Source organism: Hemicordylus capensis, chromosome 1 (genome assembly GCF_027244095.1).
Source record: "Hemicordylus capensis ecotype Gifberg chromosome 1, rHemCap1.1.pri, whole genome shotgun sequence".
NCBI lineage: Eukaryota > Metazoa > Chordata > Lepidosauria > Squamata > Cordylidae > Hemicordylus > Hemicordylus capensis.
In genome coordinates, this window is record NC_069657.1 from 129,509,905 (window position 1) to 129,534,252 (window position 24,348).

The 24,348-nt window shown below is 44.0% G+C and overlaps 1 protein-coding gene across 5 annotated transcripts in view; it reads right to left on the reverse strand.

Moving 5' to 3' along the window:
• The window catches only part of LSP1 (lymphocyte specific protein 1), a 132,293-nt gene that overhangs the window by 44,656 nt on the left and 63,289 nt on the right, over window positions 1-24,348 (reverse strand). For 3 of the 5 annotated variants that reach the window (XM_053272294.1, XM_053272255.1, XM_053272263.1), the window contains exon 2: window positions 3,484-3,636. In XM_053272294.1, coding sequence (XP_053128269.1) covers window positions 3,484-3,636 — 153 coding nt within the window. Of the gene's footprint in view, window positions 1-3,483; window positions 3,637-9,090; window positions 9,218-17,598; window positions 17,622-24,348 lie in introns of those variants that run through there. The other 2 variants (XM_053272274.1, XM_053272285.1) reach the window with 2 other exon arrangements.

Genomic DNA, 24,348 nt, shown 5'->3' on the forward strand with positions numbered 1-24,348 from the left:
CACTAGATCTGTGTGTGATTCCTTTCACTTCTCTCAGAACTACATCCCTTTCTTCTTAAAATGTTTTGACCAAGATTAAGAGGATTATATCTACAGTAATCCCTCGACCTACGAACTACTCAACTTACGTTTTTTTCGAGTTACAAGCGACAAAAAAGACCAGAAGTAGTTGCTTACCGGAAGTAGTTGCTTACTCGACCTACGAATGTTTAGATGCGCCTTCCTCGAATTACGAGTGTTTTGAGACTTCTGTGGTGCGCTCCTCGACTTACGAAAATTTCGACCTCCGAACGTGCGTTTGGAATGGATTATTTACGTAAGTCGAGGGACCACTGTACCTTGTTCACCACTCTCTGACGACTGGCACCTCATTTCTTTGCAACTACTTTGCAAGCCCCACAAAACATCTCAAGGTATCTGCCCCAGGCTAACATCCACTCTAAGAACAACCCATTAGTTCATTAGAAAGATTCACTGACTAGGGACATCAGACGACAAGAAGCAGGAAACACTCAAAATGTGAAGTACTACTGTGGTGGGGAGATATTGGCCAACATCAAGTCTAGCATTGTGCTAATGCGATTGCTGTGCAACCCTCGGGGATGTATTTTTGGGAGGCACTGTGGGCTTCGGAGCGAAGGGGAGATCACCAAAAATTGTCCCTCCTCCCTGGGATGATAGCTGTCTCTAGCCAACCCCAGAACAACATCCCTCCAGTGGCTGTTGCTGGTGCCTACCTTTTGTTTTGTTTTTCAGACTTAGAGCCCTTTAGGGTAAGGGAGTCATCTAGATTCTTCTATGTAAACTGCTTTGAAAACTTTTGTTGAAAAGCATTATATAAATAGTTGTAGTAGTAGTGGTTGTAGCAGCAGCAACAGCAGCCTGGATGTCCACTACATCCAGGCTACATCCAGTCCACTACATCCCGGGAGAGGAGAGCTGGTCTTGTGGTAGCAAGTATGACTTGTCCTCTTAGCTAAGCAGGGTCTGCCCTGGTTGCATATGAAAGGGAGACTAGAAGTGTAAGCACTGTAAGATATTCCCCTCAGGGGACAGAGCTGCTCTGGGAAGAGGAGAAGGTTCCAAGTTCCCTCCCTGGCTTCTCCAAGATAGGGCTGAAAGAGATTCCTGCCTGCAACCTTGGAGAAGCCACTGCCAGTCTGTGAAGACAATACTTAGCTAGATAGACCAATGGTCTGACTCAGTATATGGCAGCTTCCTATGTTCCTATGTTACTGCTGTCTACTACTACTACTAGCAGAGATCACTTGCAGACTGAGCTAGAATTGAGCTAGAATTGAGGTAACAGATGCTGAATCTGCATTTGAAGGCCTCTGGATGAGACTCTGGCAGTTCCATGTGTTGAAACATGTAACTCTCACCACCCTCATTTGAGGTGATTAGAGCAGTTCCATGTTTAAACACATGGAATTGCCACCATGATGTCTAGTTTGCCCCAGTCTTAAAGCCCTTTCTAGTATATCATCTTGATTTTAGCAGGACTAACTTCCAGAAACATAATTATTTGTTTATTTTATTATTAGGTTTTTATACCCCCTTTCACTAAAACAATCTCAAGGCGGCTAACAAAACATTTAAAACAGATTCACAATAAAAATATTCAATTGGGATATAAAAATACAAGTCTAACAAAAAGTTTTTAAAACACACACGAGACCATAAAATACAGAGCAGCATATGCTTTGTCTATATGCATGTACATGTATATGCTTTTGATTAAGATTTTTAGTTCACTCTGTCTCCAAATGCACAGAAAAGTAGCAGAACTTTTTAAAAATTGAAAGTATATAAAAGTATATAAATTGAAAGTATATAATGAAAGTATATAAAAATAAATCAGTTATTCAAAGAACTATTACAAGATTCTTCTGCTTATCCCAGGCTGCTAAACTCATGGTTTTAAAAAGTCTTACAACTTTTCTTGAAGCTGTACAAGTCTTCTGAAAGAGAGGGTTTTTACAGCTAGATTTGAGGTGATAGAGGATGAATCTGCATTTGAAGATCAAGAAATAATTAGTCTTCCTAAATTAATGAGTTTGCAATTTCTCTTTTTATGCTTTCTGATTTTTGAGGGCAGGTCCGTAAATAACACCTCCATGTGTCATGAGGCCAGCTAGAACAACTTACGCACAGTGGTTGCTCCGAATCGGGTTGCACTAGTGACCCAACAAACTGAAAGCAGCCCACACTAGTCAGGTGTTTTACCCTTCCTTTGTGGTTTGGCTGGCACAAGGCTAGCAACAAAGATCAGAGGTTTTTTGAACTCATGGTAGATCACCATCGATAGCAACTCACCACACACACAGAAACTCCATGCCATCATCACAGTAGCTGCCGGTTACATCCTGCAGTGCCCATGTAAATTCTTTGTGAGATGCAATGGATCCATATGGCAAGTCATTCTGCATCTTATGCCCACAACACAGAGCAGGCACCACATGGAAGCTGATTCACATTTAACTCTCACACCACTGCAGGCCAGTCCTGAGACTGCTGTTGTGTTTGCCTGCCTCTCATGATTGTCTAAGAATTTTTTTGTTAATGAATCAAATGTAATATTTACAAAACTGACTTCTACTGGTGCCCGAATATGCATGTGGCAATTATTTTTTACAAATGGAACATCAACAGAGGGTCTCCTCCTCCAGGTACCTCCCCTGTCTGGAGTTTGGAGAAGGGTGACTAGTGAGAAGGCCCTCTCAGTCACATCCCCCTGTTTTTGGAATTCCTGCTCCGAGAAAGCTTGCCTGATACCAAGTGTCATTTTCTTCTGGTGCCCCGCAAAGATGTTTTTATTTACACATGCCTTTTATTAGCTGCTGCTATTATTCTGCTTTAAGCGGCACAGCGGGGAAATGCTTGACTAACAAACAGAAGGTTGCCAGTTTGAATCCCCGCTGGTACTATATTGGGCAGCAGCGATATAGGAAGATGCTGAAAGGCATCATCTCATATTGCATGGGAGGAGGCAATGGCAAACCCCTCCTGTATTCTACCAAAGAAAACCACAGGGCTCTGTGGGTGCCAGGAGTCAAAACTGATTTGACAGCACACTTTAACTGGGCAAAGAGGCACCTTTTTAACGTAGTGGTTCTGTTTATTTAGCAGGGGAAGAGTAACTGGCCCTATCCGTCCCCAGCACAGCATCCCTCCAGTGGCTGTTTCTGGTGTCTGTCTTCTGTTTCTTTTTAGACTGTGAGCCCTTTGGGGACAGGGAGCCATTTTTTATTTATTATTTCTCTATGTAAAATGTTTTGGATTTATTTATTTTTTGAAAAGTGGTATGTAAATATTTGTTGTTGAATATGGTTTTATGCTGTCATTCTGCTTCTTTGCATGTTTCTGTCTTTTGTATTGTATTTATTTTTATGTTGTATGCCACCCTGAAAAGAAATTCTGAAGGATGGCCTAGGCATTTTTAAATAAATTGTGAAAATGCTATTTTAAACTGTCTTTTCTTACCGGCTTTCTTGTACCGACACTCCACTCTCAGAAGATGTGCTATTGTTATTAAGACCTTCTTCTGCCTGGGACCTCAGCTGTCTCTCACGTTCCCGTCGGCGCCGCTCTCTAGCGGCTTCCTCCTCATCCTCCACACTCCATTGTGCTGTCAGCCTGCCAATCACACAGAAAATGCAGTTGAAAATGCAGAGCTAGGCTGGTTTGAAGCATGAAGAGAAAACAATCCTGAAGTACCAGGAGCAGCACAATAGTTCAACCAAGATTTTACAAACCCCGCTTGCACTGCAGAATGCTTAGGGCTAGCACTTGCACTCTGTGTTATCTTCTTTTTGTTGTGCAACAGGCCATGGTGCAATTACCACTACATTTATCTGTAACGTAAACTTTTCTGCCAAGAGCATCAAAAAGTAATTCACAGAAGGGAAGCATGGCTTCCCTACTGGTCATATGGTATGAGATATTCATTCCTACCACCAATGCAGCAATTTTCAAATGCATTAGTGGTAAGAAGGAATACTTCATACATACCACATGACCAGCAGAGCCAGGAATATTCAGGGGATGCTTTCTGTGCTGACTACCATAGAACTCTTGCACTTGTCAGAAGACTTTGGAGCATATTCTGGGACTACAGGTTCAGTCCGACCAGGACACTGACAAAGCATGCTTATTCTCACTGCTACTCTGAGTGGTCCAAGGCAGAATGTTCATTTGAGCCCCCAACCCGACCCCAGCCACTTTCTTCTGATGGACACAGACATATTGTGCAATGTTATGCATACAGTGGAACATAACATTTGCGTAGTTATGTGACAGTGCGGTTATTATAAATAACAGCACTTTTGTGCATCTGAGCAGTTTGTCAACCACTGCATCCTGTATCAATGTAATAACCCCAAAGACTGAAATAACTTGATCCTGGGGTTAGGTTTTAATTGCTTAGTTTTACTAGCTTGAAGGTAAAGGATCAACCTGGTCATTTCAAATACTGAACCATACTTTGAATGAGGCCCCTTCCATGTGTGGGGCCTGGAGCAACTGCCCCCTTGTGCCCCACCCTTTAAAAAGCCCTGATCTGTGAGAATTGAGTATGTGTGCTAAAACATACCCTAACATCTGCATGTTCTAGGTGAAGATAAATAGTGTCTTTCAGGGAAGCTTAGCAACCATTACAAATTTTCTCATGGAAGAACCCCTCTGAAAACACGTTTGACATCCAAGGTGTAATTGCTGTGATTCTCAGCTTTTGGGTCCCCAGATGTTGTTCCCATTCACAATGGCTGATGATGTGCTATTGTGCTGTAGGCCTCCCAAATCATCTCTGCTTCATGCAGTTTTCCTTCTTCACCAACATCAAACTAAAATCTTAACATGGCTGATGATGGGAGTTGTAGTCCAATTCTATCTGGGGACCTCAGGTTGGAGAACCCTTGGTACAATGTAAAAAAATATATATTTCTGAAAGGTACAGAACAATTACGTGCCCAGCTCCAATACAACACACCCAGGTGGATTTGACGTATTTCTGATACTAAAAACGTACAGCATATAGCACTTTCAGTGTATGGGCTTTCCCTCCTCACGGTGGCCATTTTGGAGTCCACCGCGCATGCGCAATGGGCCTCTGCATGGCCTGCATCATAACCCAGGCACATTTTGGCAAAATGGAGGCCAGTGGGGAGCCCCCACCCACGCAGACTCGGAGAAGCCACCCAGAGGGGGTAAGTACTAAAAAAACTCCCCCCAAAATACTTGTGAACCCCCCAAACAGCCAGGGGTGGGGTTCAGTCCAGGGTTGAGTTGAACCAGTAGTGGTTCGGCTCAACCGCAAACTGTCAAACCAAACCGGTTTGATGTCAAGCCGGCTCAACATCAAACCAGTTTGCACATCCCTACCTCACATGAATTCGAGGAACAAAGTGTGTGAAAAACACAATATAGCTAAGCAGGGGAGTTGGACTAGAAGACCTCCAAAGTTCCCTTCTAACTCTAAATTATATGGTCCCAGATCCCTGAACACATCCCAGGACAATGAAATTCTGTCACTATGGCTATTAGTGCTATGACTTTAAGCAAGAATTAAAAAAAAAATTAAGAGAAATAAAGGACACTGTGAAAATGCAGCGTCTGACATTGAGAGACAAAGAAACTAGCCAAGAATTTGGGGCCTCCCTTCAGTCTCCAGGAGAGAGAATTCTGAATGGAGAAGGTCCTTGGCATGTTTTCTTAGAAACATAATATTTTAATCAGAATTCCTGAGTCAAGCAGCTCTGTTGCTACAAATGGGGTAGAGAATGCTGGAGGAGGGCACCCTGTACGATCATGCTGTAGGCCTCCCAAACCATCTCTGCTTCATGCGGTTTTCTTTGCTCCCCAACATCAGACTAAAATATTAACATGGCTTCTCCCAGAAAGTCCCAGTCACCAGATAATAAATTCTCTGTCAGCACAACTACCCCTCGGATCTCAGAGGAGGCGATAAGGTTGCTGTAACATTCCAACACGGGCGATAACATGAATTTTAGTGCCAGAGCCATTCCTCCAGTCTTTTAGCAGTAAACCACACTTATTTCTATAACTGACTAGGAGCTCTTGATGCCTGAATGTCACATCTACATAACGGCCACCATTTCCCCCCCTTCTAAATACCTTCCAGCATTTTCTACCATCACCAATCCCAACCCGTAGGTATATTTCTTTTAGTTTAGGTGACTGTTATACTTCACATGTTCCCCTCTAATCACCAGTATATTCTAGATCTGTTCAGATATTGAGCCTGAACACATGGAAAAAAGGGACAGGAATGCACCAGCTAACCATACCCCTGTGCTGATGTGCCCCACTAACTACCATTACCTAATTTTTCCCAGGTTCAGCACGTGTCTACGGAGCTCAGAGAACTACAGAGTTCCTTGTTACTCTGAAGCAAGGAAGAGTTTCTCCCTGTGATTTGGAACACTGGCTGCCCAGCATTCAAGATCATCGGAAGACAGTCTCAGTGGGTTCAGGGACTGCTTCTGCACTGAGCCCAAGGACAAAGTGGGGGACACAGCTGGAGGGTTGCAGCACAGGAGTCTGGCTACCAGTGCACTTTGCCTAAATATTTCTTTCAGGGGCGTTGCGAGGTTCCCGGCGGCCAGGGGACAAAGTTTAGCCAGGGGGCCTCCATACATCATGTGCACAAAGGGCACAGACCCCCCAAAGCCCAAAGCCACGCCCCCTGCACCTGATGTCAGATGCAATTGGGCGGGGCAACCTTAACCCTCCCCAAGACTTCCCCTCCCCATTTCTTGAACTCACCATTCGGTGAGTCTTTGGGGAGAGTGGCCGCAGCAGCGTCCTCTGTCCAGGGGCGGTGGTACGTCGGGGCCAGGCAGCCCCTCCTCTGGTGGCTCCTGCATGGTGGGCAGGGCATGGGGTGGAGCAGCAGCAAGGGGCTGGGAAGAGGAAGTGCAGGGGGAAGCCGAGGGAAGCGCTGTATGCCCCAGTAATGCCTGGTGGCAGCCTTGTGGGCCCCTTCTGGGCCCCATTTGCCCCTCCCCCTTGTCCAATGGATGCTATGCCCATGATTTCTTTAAAATGTTTAAAAGATTTATATACTGCATCTTCACAAAAAGTCTCAGGGTAGTTTACAATGATCCAAATTAACAATAAAACCAACAACAATACAACTATCTACAGTATATAAATGTTTGAATAAAAAACCATCTTCCTAGGGCTTCACTTGTAGGGAAACTGTCAAGTCAACATACCTGTATTTCAGGGGTGTTGTGTAAATACCCATTTCCCCACATGCTGGAAGAAGAATACTTATGAATTATTACCCAGCCATAAGTCTGCAAACTCCATATGAGCATAAGAAGTGGGGAGCCAACACTTGCATAGCAGCCCAACAATATGGGTACACATATTTTGCTACATGGGAAAATAGGTATTGTTGAAGAGTAAATACCCTCTGGCCGATGTCCAAACTTATACTGTGCTAGCATAAAGCCATTCCACTAGCTAGCTGCACGAAGCCTGGAGACTGAATTCCAGACTAGTGTTGTGCAAGTACAAACAGGTTTGTGCTAGCACAAGGTGCACAACCTGCAGCATGCCTCATATGTTTTGCAGGGAACTTATGCACAACATTGTTGTAAATTGCCCAGAGGCTTGCATTTTGGGCGGTAAATAAATATGTTAAATAAAATAAAATTAAATAAACAAACACCACAAGAGTGCAATTCCAAAAATCCCTGTGACCTAATGCAGCTACACAATCTTCTTTCACTAGTGCAACTTTGGGCATTGTGCAAACGCAACATTAGGATGCTGGCCACTAAGCACCTGGCCTTTGGCTTCACTAGTTGACCAGCAGAATTCCTGTCAGCAAGCCTACTGAGCTGGATAAGATAGGATCCAGACTAGGGATGTGCACAAACTGGTTTGGCGCTCCTTTTATCAAGTGTCGAACTGGCTTAGTCCAGCATTTGAGCTTGTTCGGAAGTGGGAGGGGCTTTAAGGGGCAGGGAGGATGCCCTGGGAGGGGCAGGGAGGGTGCATGTTAGCCACTTCTGGTATGATGCTGACCAGGGCTGCAGAGAGGTACACTGCAGCCCCGCACCAGAGGTTTGGGGCACAGCACCAGCAGGGGAAAAGCAGTGGGGAAGGTAGGGGCGCCCTCCCTGCCCCTTAAAGGCTCCCCCCGCCTCCCAGGAGTGCTTGAACCTCTTCGTGCACATCTCTAAGGAAGACCACCTTTAAATTTCAGTTTAAAGAGTGCAACTTATGAGTTGGTGGTCTTCATCAGCTGGACTATAGCTGTTATCCTTCTCCTTTATGACACTGGAAGCCTGAGGATTGCCCAGTGCTCCCTCCTTGAAAAGGCTGCCTCATTCAGGAGCACCATTTGGGGAGGGAGGTGAGCCCCTTGACGTATTTCCAGATCAGATGTGATTACGACTCTCATACTCTTTTTAAGCTTTGCCCAGAATTGGTACCATAGTTATAGTTATTATGAGGTATAAGCAAACAGATAATAGTCAACACAAAACTTTGTGGTTTTACTAAGAGAAGGTTGTGTTCCTCATAAAATAAGGCATTTATCTGCACTGTTTTTCCTTACTTAGTGTTGCCAGAAATCGTTCTTCTTCTAAGTGTTATATGAAGCATACAGAATTCCATATTTTGGGCAGCAGCCCTTAGCTTCCCTATTTTCTTTTAAGCTAACTTTTTACATACTACCTTCAGTCTTTCATCTTGTGTTCTGTTTACGTCAATTAAAGCTAACTGGTATCTGAAAACCAGAGGATATTATTAGATAGTGGAAAGCAAGTTTAAAATGATGGAACGGCTGAATTCTCTGAAAATACATATAATCTAAACCAAATCAATACCTCCAGGTCTATCTCTAACTAGCAACGAAGAGAAATTTTTCAGTGTTTCCAAATCTAGCAATTTTTGAATTTGTTGACATCTGACATCAACATTTCAAAATGAATGTTTTGATTAGATAAATGAAGATAATATGAAATGGACTGAGTTATATTACAAATCATCTTTGTTAAATATTGACCCCTTTCTCACAACCACTTGGGGGTAGGCCAAGCAGAGGCACACTCCTACCTCATTCCTCACAGATTACCTGAACCCCTGGTTGGGTTAGTTTACCCAACCCCCCAACTGGGCTGCTGTGCGTTCCAGAAGGAAAGAAAACCTGGGCTGGGTTCTCCAGTATTCCACACAATACATCACTCGAACAGCAAAGAGGCAGCCCTTAATACTGCAGCAATTCAGCTCTGCCTGGCCCTGCAAGCCCAGAACTCTATGATAAACATGGCCACCAGCAGCCGGAGCTGTGTTTATTGCAGATCACACACACAGATGACACAGAAGAAGTTAGGATGGGCTTGGTTGTCCTCTTAACTCACTTTTAACCTGGGTAATGAATCTGGGCTACTCAGGTTCAGCACAGCTGGTTTGGGATGGCTTCTGGTTCCCCAAATAACCATGGATCCCTGGGTTAACCATCTCCTACCCAAGCATCTCTGGTCATGTGATCAACAGCCTCACTATGTGCTACTGAATGTCAGCTGTCAAATATTGTCTACTACTGTAAGCCACTGTTAAATATTGTCAGATGTTGACTTCAGCATATTATATACAGGAGGCCCTCATTTCCCATTGATTTGTTGTCCATGGTATCGCTTATTTGCGGTTGACAAACGTACAGATCTTATTTTCCATGGTATAGAGTTTCGGCTATTTGCGTTTTTTGCAGGCATGATTGTTAGTTTCACTTTTAGCACGTGCCTTACATCAGTGTGGTCTGAGGGAGGAGCTTTGTGGGTTCTTGAGGAATTGATGGTAGGGATGTGCACGGAACCGCAGCGGGGAGGCTCGAAGGCAGTGGGTGTGCTGCTTTAAGAGCGGGGGAGGGTGCACTTATCCCCTCCCACCACTTTCCCCCACTGGCATCCGTTTTTAAAAAAGCCCATCAGGGCAGCAACGTACTTCCCTGCTGCCCCATTGCCCCCATTTTCCAGATATGACTGGAAGTGTCCAACGTACCTGCCCCTGGAAAATGGGGGCAACGGAGTGGCAGGGAGGTACGCTGCCGCCCCAATGCGCTTTTAGAAAAATGGATGCTGGCGGGGGGAAAGCGGCAGGAGGGGTAAGTGCATCCTCCCCCACTCTTAAGGCTAGACACTCCGCGCTGTTGAACCGGCAGAACCGGCAGATCTTCCATAAAGGGCCTCTGAACCAGTTCCATGCACATCCCTAGTTGATGGTAGCGGCTTTGGAGTAGCTTTTTGGAGGAGTTTGGAGTTTCTTGAGCTTTGGAGTGTCTTTTGGAGCTGCTGCTCAAGGTGAAGTCCAGGTCATCTTTGGGATTGTCCCTCCGGGGGGCGGAGTGCTTTGTACAGTACTGTACTGGACAATATAGTACTGCTCTGTGCCTAATACTGAGTCAGACCATTGGTCCATCTAGCTCACTAATGTATTATCTATACAGCCTGGCAGCAGCTTCTCCAGGGTTGCAGGCAGGAGTCTCTCTCAGCCGTCTGAAGATGCCAGGGAGGGAATTGGAACTTCCTCCATGCAAACATGCAGGTACTCTTGCCAGAGCAGCCTCATCCCCTAAGGGGAATATCTTACAATGCTCACATTCAGTCTCCAATTCAAATACAAACCAGGGTAGGCCCTGCCTAGCAAAGGGGACTAAGTTGGTTTGCTGGGTTATTAGTGCAGGAGCTGGAGAGTTGGGGAGCTGGCGCAGCCAAGGTACAGTACTGTATTCCTCAATCATTTCCCCGTCCACTTTTTAAATGATTCTGGTGAATGTTGGGACTTAGAAATTTTCTGAGGAAGCTAACCCCCAGATTTCCATAGGCCCAAGTCCCCTCGCCCCCTGCACGGTAGTAGCCAGGAACCCAACCCCTGTGGAAAACGAGGGCCTCTTGTACAGTCCTACAATACAGACTGTGACTTCATGTCAGCTATCAAATATATCAAATATCAAATGCTACATTTAAAATACTGTCAAATATTGACTGTTACTGCATGCTGGCTGCCAGAAACCGGCAAATGCTGACTGCAGCTTCAGAGCACCTGTTAATACTGTCAAGTGCTGCATAATACTTGGATGTCAAATGATGAAGCTGAATAAAATATTTTGAGGACTTTGGAAGAATGGCTGCTGGTTCCATGACATGTCAGCTATCCTCTATAATAAAGAGCCTGTGTCTGCGCCCGTGTCTTCCTCGGCTGTTCTGGGCATGCGCTCCGCGCATGCCCAGAACGTCCGAGAAAGATATGGCCGCAGGCACCAGGCGGCCATGTTGGCTGGATGGCCGGCCCGGCCACGGGAAGGCCGGAAGCAGCGGCCACGGGAACGGAGGGACTGCGGGGAGGGCAGAGGCAGCAGCGGTGGGCGGCACTCTTGGTGGCGGCGGCAGAACTCTCTGCCCGGCCACCCACAGTGAGGGCGGCACTCTCGGGCCCGGACGCCCGCCTACCCGCAGCGGCGGCGGCACTCTTCGCGGCGGAACTCTCTGCCCGGCCACCCACAGCGACGGCGGCACTTTCGGCCGGGCCACCCAACCGCCCGCGGCAGCGGCACTCTCGGGCCCGGCCGCCCGCCTGTGGCAGCGGCACTCTTCCTGCGCCCGTGAAGGCAATGGGCGTAATGACAATGTGGGAGGGAACCGGGCAGCGGACTTTCCTGATTGCTGGACTGGAGCAGGACGCTGAGAGGGAGGGGAGGGTGAGAGAGAGGGGTGGGAGGGGGAAGAAGGGCAAGAGAGTGGGGTGGGAGGGAGGGGAAGAGAGGCAAGAGTGTGGGGCAGAAGGGAGGGAGGGAGAGTGGGGCAGGAGAGAGAAGGGAACGGACAGCCCCAAAGAGCGAGCTGCAATAGCGGTCTACTAGCGCCCGTTAATTTAACGGGCTTAAATTCACTAGTCTTAAATAAAGCCTTAAAAAAAAAATCCTAAACAAACAATCAACTCAGTCATCATGTGATTTCACCATATGAATCCACCATCAGCCAAGGATAAAGGAGGGTAAAAGTGGGGGTAGAAGTGGGGAAATATAGTGTTCCATTGACTGCTAAGATTTTTCCTGAGGGAGTATTCTGCTTCTTGATCTCATCTATATTAACAGACCCAGAACTTCATCCTGAGTTTAACCTGGGCAATGGTAGTATGTTGCAATCTATTAAGCGGAATAAATAAAGTGGGTGAGATTGAAAATCATTAAGGGCTCAGTCAGTCACAACAGAATCCTGGATTTGGGCTGGGGAGATGTGCATTTAGATGTAAACTGAGCTTTCTGAGCAGCTTTGGGCAATTGTAACAAGCGTGCGGGGCATCCTGGAGAGACTCCCAGGGCCAGGAGGCTAGTTACAGCCTCCCGCCGGGGGTCATTGGTCCATGTAGCTCAGGCCTGATCAACTTAGGCCCCCCAGCTGTTTTTGGACTACAATTCCCATAATCCCCAGCCACAGTGGCCAATAGCCAGAGGTCATGGGAGTTGTAGGCCAACTTCTGCAGGAGGGCCGTAGTTGAGCAGGCCTGATGTAGCTCAATATTGTCTACACTGATTGGCAGCAGTTCTCCAGGGTTTAGATGGGGGTGGGGAGTGTTTCAGCAGCCCTACCTGGAAATGCTACGGATTGAACCTGGGACCTTCTGTATACAAAGTCTATGCTTTGCCACTAAGCTTCATTCTTGTCTATATATTTATTCTTTCTTCCACTCGATAGGAAATGTTTGTCTATTTTTGCTGACGTCTCTGTATTAAACCCTGAATACCAATACTACATTAAGATGAGAGGTCCACCAGGTCTCAACACTATATACCTTAAAGCACCTGGCTGAAACCTGGCTTTCACAGAGGCTTTGGACTGAACTGATCTGTTTAGGCCAGATTTGGCTGTCTGTGTCTTTGTGTATTTTGCTGTCTGGACTGTTTCAGACAAACAAGTAGTCTTGTTTTATTCTGGTTTTTGCTTAATTGTTTTAATTGCTTAATTGTCTTAATTATCATAAATTGTCAGCAACTTTGGGTTGTCTTGACACAGAAAAGCAGGGGATACATTTTTTAAAAATAAGTAAATATTGTAAATGTGGCTACAATCCAGGCGGTTAAATCCCAGTGCCATAACAGGGTAAAGGTGGCACTGTAATAAGATGACTCATATTGTTTGTAGATATAAAAGATCATTATTTATCCTATTTAATAACTTGGAACCATTACTAGTTGAGTTCCATTCACAGAACAGGGTTTTCCCACTTTCTCCTTCCTACTGCAGCTCCTTCTCTTCCTCCCCCCCCTCCAAAGCCGCTCCTGGGGATTGGGAGCACCCTCTGGAAGAGCATGGGATGTGCCATGGAGGACCATGGAGAGAAGGTGAAATTAGGGACCCAAATATCAGGGACCCACCCCTTACACAAATGAAAGTGCCTTCCACTAATGCAACTAGTACCTTCCACTAATACCTTTGGACACACGCCATTGATTTTAGTGGGCTTAAGCAGCCCCTAATTCTGTGCTGGATTTAATAATGGGAAGAGCAGCCTCTACCTTACAATTTCAGAGAAAGATGCAAGTCGTATGTGGAATGTCAGCAATTAGGAGCTTGTGTTTGGGGACAGGGAGCTGGTTTCCCACCATATTTTCTTCATTTTCAAACAAGCCAACAACTCTGAAACTCAAATATCCCTATGGGACTCTGAAAAGCATGACAAAGCCTGTAGTGGAACTGGCAAGGTGAAGTTTAAAAGCATACTGACTGCGGGGTTTGGGGTTTTTTGGGGGGGTGGGGGGGATTTTTTTGTCAAGTCAGGCATTTTTCTTTCACTGTGGAGCTTATCAAGGAAACAATTTGTCACTACCAACATGAAAACCTTTCAAAAATATATATTCAGTGATTAAACCTTCACCTCTTTCCCCCCATTCTGTTTTCTGACTTCACCCCACTCCATCAAGCCAAGTACAGTACAAAGAAGATCAGAAGCAAGACCTGAGAAACCTCTTTCTTTATTCATACTGCACTCATATTTACTGTTTTCTCCAGAGTTCCCATGGAAATTGTTGCCTGGGCCTGGCAAGAAGCCAAGGTGTTGTGCTTTAAAAAACAATAATCTAAATGAAGTCATTCATTAGACTCTGTCATGACCTCCATCCCATATGTATGCGACAATACTTTATAAAAGGTCTGATTCTTATGCACGGAACCCAACATTTTCCAAATTAGCTTCTTTCCAGGCTAGTTTCTCCAGAAGAAATATTCTTTTGCTAAAATCATTTGAAAAACAAAAACGTTTGCTTTCCCCAGAGTTGATAATTCCCATTCAAGAACTATAAAGAAGGAATTACAATTGCCCTCCCAAGTCCAGCTTGTATCCCTTTCCTGGGAGTACTCCACTGGGAGTCAATTAGAAATGTTGTGGCAGGAATTCTTACTGCCATTGTAGCCTCCCTTAACCACCGCTCCCTTTGTTTCTTAGTTGGATGTGACTAATTTTCTCTCCATGACCTCAGAAGCTGACAATCTGTTGCTGTTTCTTTTGCCCAGGCTGCATGGAATTTAATTGAAGGACAGTAACTTTGAAAGCAAAAGTAGCACAATGAAGAAACCTAAAAAATCTGCCTACACTGCTAAAAGATAGACAGCAATTATACTCCATCAATTAATATCCTGGCATTGAGCTCCCTCCTACATTTGCCACCTGCCTGTCATCAGGTTTCTTCACAACTCGGTCATTTTCCTGTAGTTCAGCTTCTCTAGTAGAAGTGTAGTCATGCTCACATATGAGTATTTGAATAAAATATGCACAAATGAGCAATTGCGTTTTCTTCTTCTGGAAAAATGGTAACATTTGCTTGTCAAGCTAAACTGTGCTACACTGGTGCAAGTGGTACCCTCTTCTCAAACAGCAAGACAGTAGAGGCATTTTCTGTGGGGATGTTGTTGATTACTGAAGCTGTTTCAGATCTTCACACTAAAGTGCAATGCTATCTAGATAGAAAAGGCCCTTATTTCTATCATAAATGTGACAATTCACAATGAATCATTACAACCTACAGCTGGGCAGGAAATTAGCTTTCCCCTGCGGACATCTGTGATCAAACCATTTTAGTCAAAACATTTTCTGGGCTCATTTTTAAAACTTTTATTCAAAGGAAATGTTCTTTTCCCACCCCAATTTGTACATTTCCCACAATATAGCTCTGAAAGGTTGTCATTTCTGGTTTTGAAACCACTGGATATTGTTATGTCTTATGGTAACTCAATGCATGAATACTTTTGACTGATGTGTTAGGCCCAAACGGCACATTATGAGGAAATACACAGGCATGTCAGCCCAAAGCACTTTTCCATATCTCCTTGGTATTGTATAATTGAAAAAAAGTGGGATGTGATGTCACCCGATTAGTGTTTTCACACCCTCAGTGGAATATACTACAACAAATGGGAACATGCTGGCTTACATACTGCACAAGAGGAAGTGGGTGGTTTGGATACCACCCACACCCCTGTACATGTTTAAACAGCTGAGAGGATGCTGTGGCACAGGGCAGCAGAGCTCGGCAGTAAGGGCTCCATGCACAGAGTTGTGCCACATGCCACTCATTGTTTGCGTGGTGTCAGTGGTTAGAATGCTGGACTAGGACCGGGGAGGCCCAAGTTCAAAACCCCATTCAGCCATGATACTTGCTGAGTGACTCTGGGCCAGTCACTTCTCTCTCAGCAGAACCTACTTCACAGGGTTGTTGTGAGGAGAAACCTAAGTATCTAGTACACTGCTCTCGGATCCTTGGAGGAAGAGCGGGATATAAAATGTAATAAAATAAATAATAATAATAATAATAATAATAATAATAATAATAATAATAATAGTTTCCAATGGGTGGGTTATCAAACAACTTTGTGCATGGAGCCCATACCACTGAGCACTGCTTCCCTACAGCACAGCGTCCTTGCAACTGTTTACAAGCATGTAGGGGTACAGGCACTGTTTAAACTGTCTGCTTCTCTTTGCGCAATATGTAAGCCACTAACATAAATCATGCATGTTTTTTCAACTACCACATAATTAGCATAAAAGGATCTAAACTAAGAATTCAAATTACAACCCAACAAATCCAATCATACACTAATAGAGGGGAAAGGACATGCATTTTTCAACTATATATTACCAGGGAGATATGGGAGAGATCTGCACATCTTCTCATAGTGCATAGTTTGGACCTTAGATGGGTATGGACCTTACTTACTCATCTTAGAATTTCCCCTTCTCTGGCTTACATACTGTACAAGGGGACATGGGTGGTTTGAACACCACCTATACCCCTGCACATGTGTAAACAGCTGGAAGGATGCTGTGCGACAGGGTAGCAGTGATTGGAGGTAAGAGCTCCATGCACAGAGTTGTGCCACACAGAGAAATTAGAGATTCCCCTTCTCTGAATGTTTTTAAGGAGGAACTAAAAACATACCTGTTTAGTCAGGCATAGAGTTTAGAGTTTTAAAGTTTCAATTTTTAGAGTTTTTATTATATTTTAAATTGTTTTAATTATGTTAATGTTTTAATGGTTTTTATATTGTGAACCGCCCAGGGACTTTTTGTATGGGGCAGCGTATAAATGCATATACATACATACATACATACATACATACATACATATCACTTTACTAATATTCATGAGCAAAAAGGAACACCCTTATTACTGAGTCACACCAATGGCCCATCTCTTCCAATGCTGTGTACATGAGTGGCAAAGATTCTCTAAAGTCTTAGGCATAAGCTTTTCCCAGCCCTGTTACTTGAAGTCTTCTAACCAGAGAGTGAACACAGGATCTTAACAATAAAGCAAAATACACATGCTAAGCTGTGATCCCTATTTTTCCTGCATCTTTATAAGGGATGATAAAGTGAGAAGCAAAGAAAAATAATGATATATAATAATGTAATCCTATGCATGTATACTCAGAAGCAAGTCCCGCAAGTTTCAATGGTGCTTGTGTGCACAGGATTGCAAACTAAAACAGAGTCTTGAGCCTGTTTGCACAATCATTTATCCTGGGCTAAAAGGATTGCCAACCCTCTGGGATTGGTCGGGAGTCTCCAGGAATCAACATCTATTTCCAGGTGACAATTGGAAACAGTCCTGGAGATTTTAATGACTTGATTTTGTGGGGGGAAATTGGCAGAAACATTCTCCTGAAATAGTTTCAGTCAGAATAGCAACCCAGCAAACAACCCCTTGACTTACATCTATCTCTAGCTTGTTTATACTTATAAGTGAATCTGAGGCAGAAGAGAGCTGAAAGAAAGTAATCAACCTCTGGAAAAATCAAAGGTTCTTGACTCTGTTCTCTTTCAATGATAAGTGATCAGGGAAACAATAGCAGGGTTGTTATCTCTGGTATGCAGATATGTAATGGAATGCTGAGTAATCTAAGGACTTGAGGCCTACCTGCATGTATCAGAGGTAGCCTTGCTTGCTTCTTTCCATATCTGCCCCTGCCCACCAATTCACGTAGAAAGCAGGAAGTGAAGGTCTACATTTTACAACAACATGTGTACATGGTTGAAGGCAGCTGACTGAACTCTGCCTCAGCTTACCTCATCATGCTCCATATCTGGGCCAGGCTGGGTGAAAAGTGCACGGAAGGGCAAGGCAGAAAAGGGGGCAGGGCTGAGCTCCCTTCAGCCACACTCACTTTTAGTTGTAAAAAATCAGAACCCACTCCTTATATGTGAATATGACAGGTGCAAAAAGAATAAATCTAGTCTGATGTGGCCTGCACAGGGCCACTTCAAATGAGGGGTTTCTGTAGCAGTAGTGGTAAGCTATGATAAAGGTAAAGTGTGCTGTCGAGTTGGTTTCAACTCCACAAAATACATGCATTGTGTGTCATATCTGAACTATGCATGTGCCCAGTTATTCTTTAAAAATACGTTACAGAAGTGGTCAGGGAAAAAATCATGTTATACAACTTCACATGCATTTTAAAGAGGTGTGAACATGCATATGTACAGTACTTTAGATAAGACATGTGCCATGTGTATTTTATACCCAAATACTATACATTTTAATGTAAACAGCTTTGGGTAAATACAGGTTTAGAAAAGTGGTGTAGAAATATTTTAAATAAAGAAAATGCTTGAATAAACATCTACTTTGAAGCTGGCCATGGTATCCTCTAAACATAATCTGATATAGCCAGCAAAGGGGCATGGCTGAAGTATCCTGAAATTACTTAGCCTGCAATTACTTAGACTTGTAGACAGGCAAATGTGTATTATCAGATATAATAACCCTGAGGTAATAACCTCTGGAATTCTATGTCTAAACAAGCTTTAGAATTCATGAAGCATTTTCTATGTTGTTTATTTGTATAACTCTTGAATATTAATACAACTTATTTAACAAAAGAAATAACAATTCCATTCAGTTTCACAAAAGCAAGTTCTTCAAAAGCAGCCAGTACTGCCTGTATAGCCCAAAAGTGTCCTTTCCACAGGTGAATGCTTGCTTAGTGCTAAGCAGCCCTATAGGAGAGTCCCTCAATCATGTGCTGCTTTGCAAAGTGGACTGTTTGATTTCCACTAGGAAATAAAATGAACAGATTAAGAACAATTCAGCTGGCCAGTTTACACCCATTATAGAACCAGAGAGGAAGGATGAGCTCCATATATTAGCTTCCCAGGGTGTACCGTCTATTGGGCAAGGGGAGACAGTTGTCTCCCAGCCTGCTGCCTCAAGGGGCCCCCCAGAGGCAAGTCACATCATCCATCCATCCCAACTCTCCCGAGGGCCCGCCCAGCCTTCCTTCAGTAATTATTCCTTTTGTGTGTGTGTGTGTGTGTGTGTGTGTGTGTGTGTGTGTGTGTCCCTCCCTCCCTCATCTCCCTTTTGCCTCATTACTCATAGGCTCCTCCTTCCCCATCCTGGCCCCATCCAGAGGCTCTCACTGGCTGGCGAGTTGACATGGCACCCTCCGCACACGGAAGAGACCAGAAAGGTGCATCAGCTGGAACAGGCCATCTGCAAAAAATACAAGCTACCTGTAGCCAAGTTGTAGAAAACGAAGATGCAAAAATATTATGGGACTTCCGACTACAAAAAGACAAACATCTGCCACACAATACACCAGATATCACTGTAGTCGAGAAGAAAGAAAAACAAGTCAAAATAATCGACATAGCAATACCAGGGGATAGCAGAATAGAAGAAAAAGAAATAGAAAAAATCACCAAATACAAAGATCTACAAATTGAAATTGAAAGGCTGTGGCAGAAAAAGACCCAAATAATCCCAGTGGTAATTGGCGCCCTAGGTGCAATTCCAAAAGACCTTGAAGAGCACCTCAACACCATAGGGGCCACAGAAATCACCGTCAGTCAATTACAAAAAGCAACTTTACTGGGAACAGCCTATATTCTGCGATGATATCTATAACAACAGCAACAACATTGATAATAAAATTCTGGCATCCCAGGTCCTTGGGAAGGACTCAATGTCTGGATAAAACAAACCAGTCAATAACACCTGTCTGACTGTGCAAATAAATAAATAATAATAATAATAAATAAAAATAAATAATATTATGTTCATCAAACTTTTATTGGGCAGTTAAGAGGATGGGAAGGGAATTAAATCTCTTCAGAGGGCAACGCGGTGACGTCGAGGATCCTTTACAGCCCAAACTGGTGAGAGACCAGTAACGCCCTTGCACTTCCTATCATGAGCAAGGCCTGGGCCCTGCCTTCTCGGTAGCACAAGCCACTTCTCTTTCTCTACACCCCCACCCCGGCAACTCCCCTTTCTTCATCCCCCCCCCTTATTGCCTGTCCTGCAAACAGAAGGGAGGAGGCTATTCCCGGTGCTATTTTTTTACGTGCACCCCTTAATTTTTTTCTCCCCCAGTACCCTCTTCCTCCCTTTGTAAGGGTGCCGGTGGTAGTAGAGAGAATCTGAGGATCCTTGCCCTTTTAATCTTCAGGTGATCGCAGCACAGGCAAGCGGGGACAGGGAGGGGAAAGAGCAGATTCACACAAAATTGTCGAGAGGAGAGAACTGCACAGTTCCCCGACCAACCCCCCATCCCACCCCCGTCGCTCCACACCAAATGCCTTGTAGCCAGAGATACGTGTCTGTAGATCTATAAGCACAACCAGAACACCAAAAATTTCCTCGTCTCCACTGAGGATCCCTTCGTTCTCTCTCCATCCTGCTTCAAGCCTCTCCCCCACTCGCTTCCTATCTGCCTAGGGCTCCAATCCCAGAGACAAGAGATCAGGAAGAAGATGCTTCTCTCTGTCTTCAGGAGGCAGAACATGATGAGATATTTCTCTTTGGTGCTCCTTTCAGTTTAAGCTATTTGAAATATGTCATTTAATCATCATACAAAGCTGAGCAATGGAAACTCTCAGTTTCTTTGCAAAAGAATAGTACAATGAAGTACAGAATTCATCATTAAGCAATATCAAGCTGTACTTCTTTCTTGTCCAACAAAAGAAAACCAAGATTCTTTTAAATTTGTTCACCTATTGCCTTTTTAAAAACACATTTTATTAAAAAAATTAATTAAAATGATTCACAGCATGTATTTAATTTCCAATAATATTTATAATTCTAAAAGGGACAGGCTTTAGCTGAAATATTACAGAGGGCTAACATGTTTCTTTTTCTGTGGGAATCTCTGCTTTCTATACATTTATGGAATACGTATACTGACTATAGAAATCATCCTTTTAAAGAATACTTCATTTACACAGAATACCAATTCAAATCTAACAGGGATAAATACTTTCTCTTAATGTCATAAAGTGGGACTCTCTTGCTCAAATATCAGTTCAGAAGTACCGATACAAAATCAGTACTTCCCAATATCTTTCCATGCCTGTCTATGGCTTTGTTGTTTGCACTGCACTGCCCCAGCCCCTCCATTTAGGGTGGTTTGTTAGTTCTCTTTTCTTTTTCTCTTCCCACCCCCTCTTCCCCCAATCCAAATATATTAAAGGAAACAAAGGAATCACTTTGGACTACAAAAAGAAAGGGACCATTAATACAATCAGATGCAACTTGGTCTTGTATTGGCTCTGCTGTTGTTTACACCTTGTAACTGTAGTTTGGATGTGTGCAATTATTCAAGTTCTTCATTGATACTGTTGTATTAGTTGGGATATATGCAATTATTAAAGTACTTCATTGATACTGTTGTATAATTTGGTTCTGCTGTTATTTACACCTTGTAACTATAGACTCATGTCCACTGATCTGTTACACTATATTAAACATGCCCTTAATGTTCTTCTGCAGCAAAGACATGGGGCCAGGAGAAGGAGAGGAAGGAAGCGAGGGGCCCATTTTAAAATCTCATCCCTGGGCCCACTCCAACCTTGCTATGCCTCTGGTCTGACCTCATTTCTGGTCTTGTCCCATGTCTCATTGTTAATGTCTTATAAGCCCCAATAGTGATTCCTCATCTGGAGAAGGAAGAGAACTATAGGAAGCTCACTCATCTAACTCAAATCTCCAAAGAGAGCATCTTCTTCAAACACAGGCCTGTCTGTCTGGCCTAAACTAGAGCAAACAGCCATAACAACAGCTATTTCCTCTAACCCCATTTTCCCCTTTCTCTGGCCTGTCTGCCCACACCTTTCACAGAAAAGACAAGAGACAATTATGGGCCTCAGAGATGATCCAAAGAGATGAGTCTGTCCTTGTGCCAACTTACGACATGTCTCTTTGAATGCTTCAGACAAGATAATAAATGTGAGCATGCACTGGATCACAGTGTTGGGTTAATGAACTAAAGCAGAAAGAGTGTGTGTAGGGAGACAGAAAGAAGTCCAAGTATGTCATTTTCATTAGAAGTTCTACTAAAGCTGTTTCCAATGGTCAGAAGGGAGCCTGGGAAACTGAACTGTCATGATTGGAGCCTGCAGGATCTGATGCATAATGGGTGGGACCTAGCAGACCTAGAAGTGGGGTTAAAGTCTAAACAAACCTTGGACAGGCTAGATTCAATGTCTATTGGCTTTTCTGGCTGTCATACTTGTAATTCAACTATTATTGCTATATAAATTAGCATTGCACTGTTTTCATGCATTTAGCCTCACATAACAACAATCACCCACTGTACCTCTCATATGGCATGGTCATTTAGCTTCATTGTTCGCAGGTCTGGCTCCACCATTCAGGGTCTAGTAGGAAATCATTGTTCCTATCTCAATACAGTACATTAGTTTAGCTACTGTGAACCTCTAACATAATATATACATAAAGTTATGTGTGCCCCCATGACTAAAGCTAGTGTATAAAAATTAGGATTGGTGGTTGACATGGTGTGCAGTGTTCTAATTCCAAAACACTCCATGCCAGGGTTGCTGCAGACTTGACACCATTCAGAATGAGCAGTTGTGCAAGCAGCACTACCACAGTTATTCCCACTGGGATTACCTTCAAATCCTGATTGTTGAACACTAATCCTAATTTTTGAATATTTAGGCTTTTAGCGAGAGAAATGATCCTATTTTAAAATTATCCTTCTGAATGATGGAAATTGCTTGCAACCCCCTTCCCTGCTTTAGTTTATTAAATTCGCATCCTCAGGAAGACTGCTTTATCTGCCATCCTCTTCCAACCCATATCCTTTTAACCCCACCTTTACATTCCCCCCCTCCTCTTCTCTATCCTAGGGTTGCCAGCCCTCAGGATTGGCCTGGAGCAGCACCTGAGACAAGGCACACAAAATGCTGCTTTGCCCCATGCCCTTGGAGGGGGACAGCCCCCTTTAGAAACCAATCCTTGCAAGCTTTGAAAGTGGAGAGCAGGGAGGAGGGAAGGCTGCTAGCAGCTTTCTCTGCTCTCCTTGTGCTTCTTGCAAGCTTTGAGAGGAGGGTCAGGAGAGGTGCCTCTTGCAAAGTGTGCAAAGGTCAGACTGGTGCCAAAGAGCTGTTCTCATGGTGCCAGGAAGCATCCTGCCACCCTGCTGGCACCCCAATAATCTTCCACCTGAGACAACTGCCTCACCTTGCCTCATGAAAAGGCCACCACCCCTGGTCTGGAGTCTCCAGAAATGAGCATCAATCTTTAGGTAACTCTTGAAAGCAGTGCTGGAGGTTTGAATGGCTTGCTATTGTGAACAACATTGGGAGTGGGTGGTGGGGAGTCTCCAGGAATAGTTGGCAGCCCTATTCTGTCATGTGTCTGCATACACATACCTACCAACTGAGGATGACATCATGTGTCTGATAAAAGTGGACTTCAGTCCACAAAGGCTTATGCTAAAATGAATTTATTAGACATCAAGATGCTTGCTTCAAGATTCATTGTTTTAAAAAATACAGACATTCTTCTCCAGATAGGCTTAGAGTTTCTGTGAAATTCTTAAAGTGATAGAAACCTACTTCTCAGCTGGAAGGTGGAAACTTTTACAAACCAGCAGTGGGGAATGCTTTTTTTTCACTGCATTTTTCTATGTTGCCACCCCACCTCCCGCCACTTAGCCACTTACTGAACTCCCATCAATCATTGACTCCTGCAGTTGGAGTTGCAACACTGGCCATCTGCCAAACTCCTAAGTGTTTGTTCTCTATGAAAATCAGAATCCCCCTCCTATGTGATTCAGCTCATGTCTGCACAAAATGAGGGGTCACAGCCCAGGAATTGTGGCATCTAGATTTATTCATCTCCCCCACTTGCTGCCGAGTGGAAAAGAGCTGAAGATATGTCTCATGTAAGGAATGTGGGACTGTCAGATGAGCAATATGAAATTCCAGTACAAGCTGTTTAGAAAACTGCAACCCAGGGAAAGACATATGTCATTCTAGATTTTTTAAAAAACAAAACCCTAGACAATTAAAGAAACCCTACCAAGGCACCTTATGGTGCAGTGGGAAAATGACTTCCCTAGAGAGCAAGAGGTTGCTGGTTTGAATCCGTTCTGATGAAACACCTATCATCTCATACAGCATGGGAGATGGCAATGGTAAACCCCTCCTGTATTCTACCAAAGAAAACCACATGGCTCTGTGGTCACCAGGAGTCCACACTGACTCAAGGGCACAACTTTACTTTACCAAGGCATTAGGTCCTTTTGAAAAGATAAGCTGTCATTTAGAAACATGATAGGCAGAAGTAGCAACTTGGAAAAGATGATTCAGAAGTTCTACACACATGCTAAGCAAGATGAGACATATTTCAGAATGTGAAATATGAACGATGAAAGCAGACTTGGAGGAAAGACCCCTGGAGAGACCTCTCAAATGAACACGCTTCCTGATATAGTAAGGCATGTGTTGCTAGTGAAACACTTTGAGGATCAAAGGTAAGTGGCCCCTGGCTTGCACAAATACTAAGGG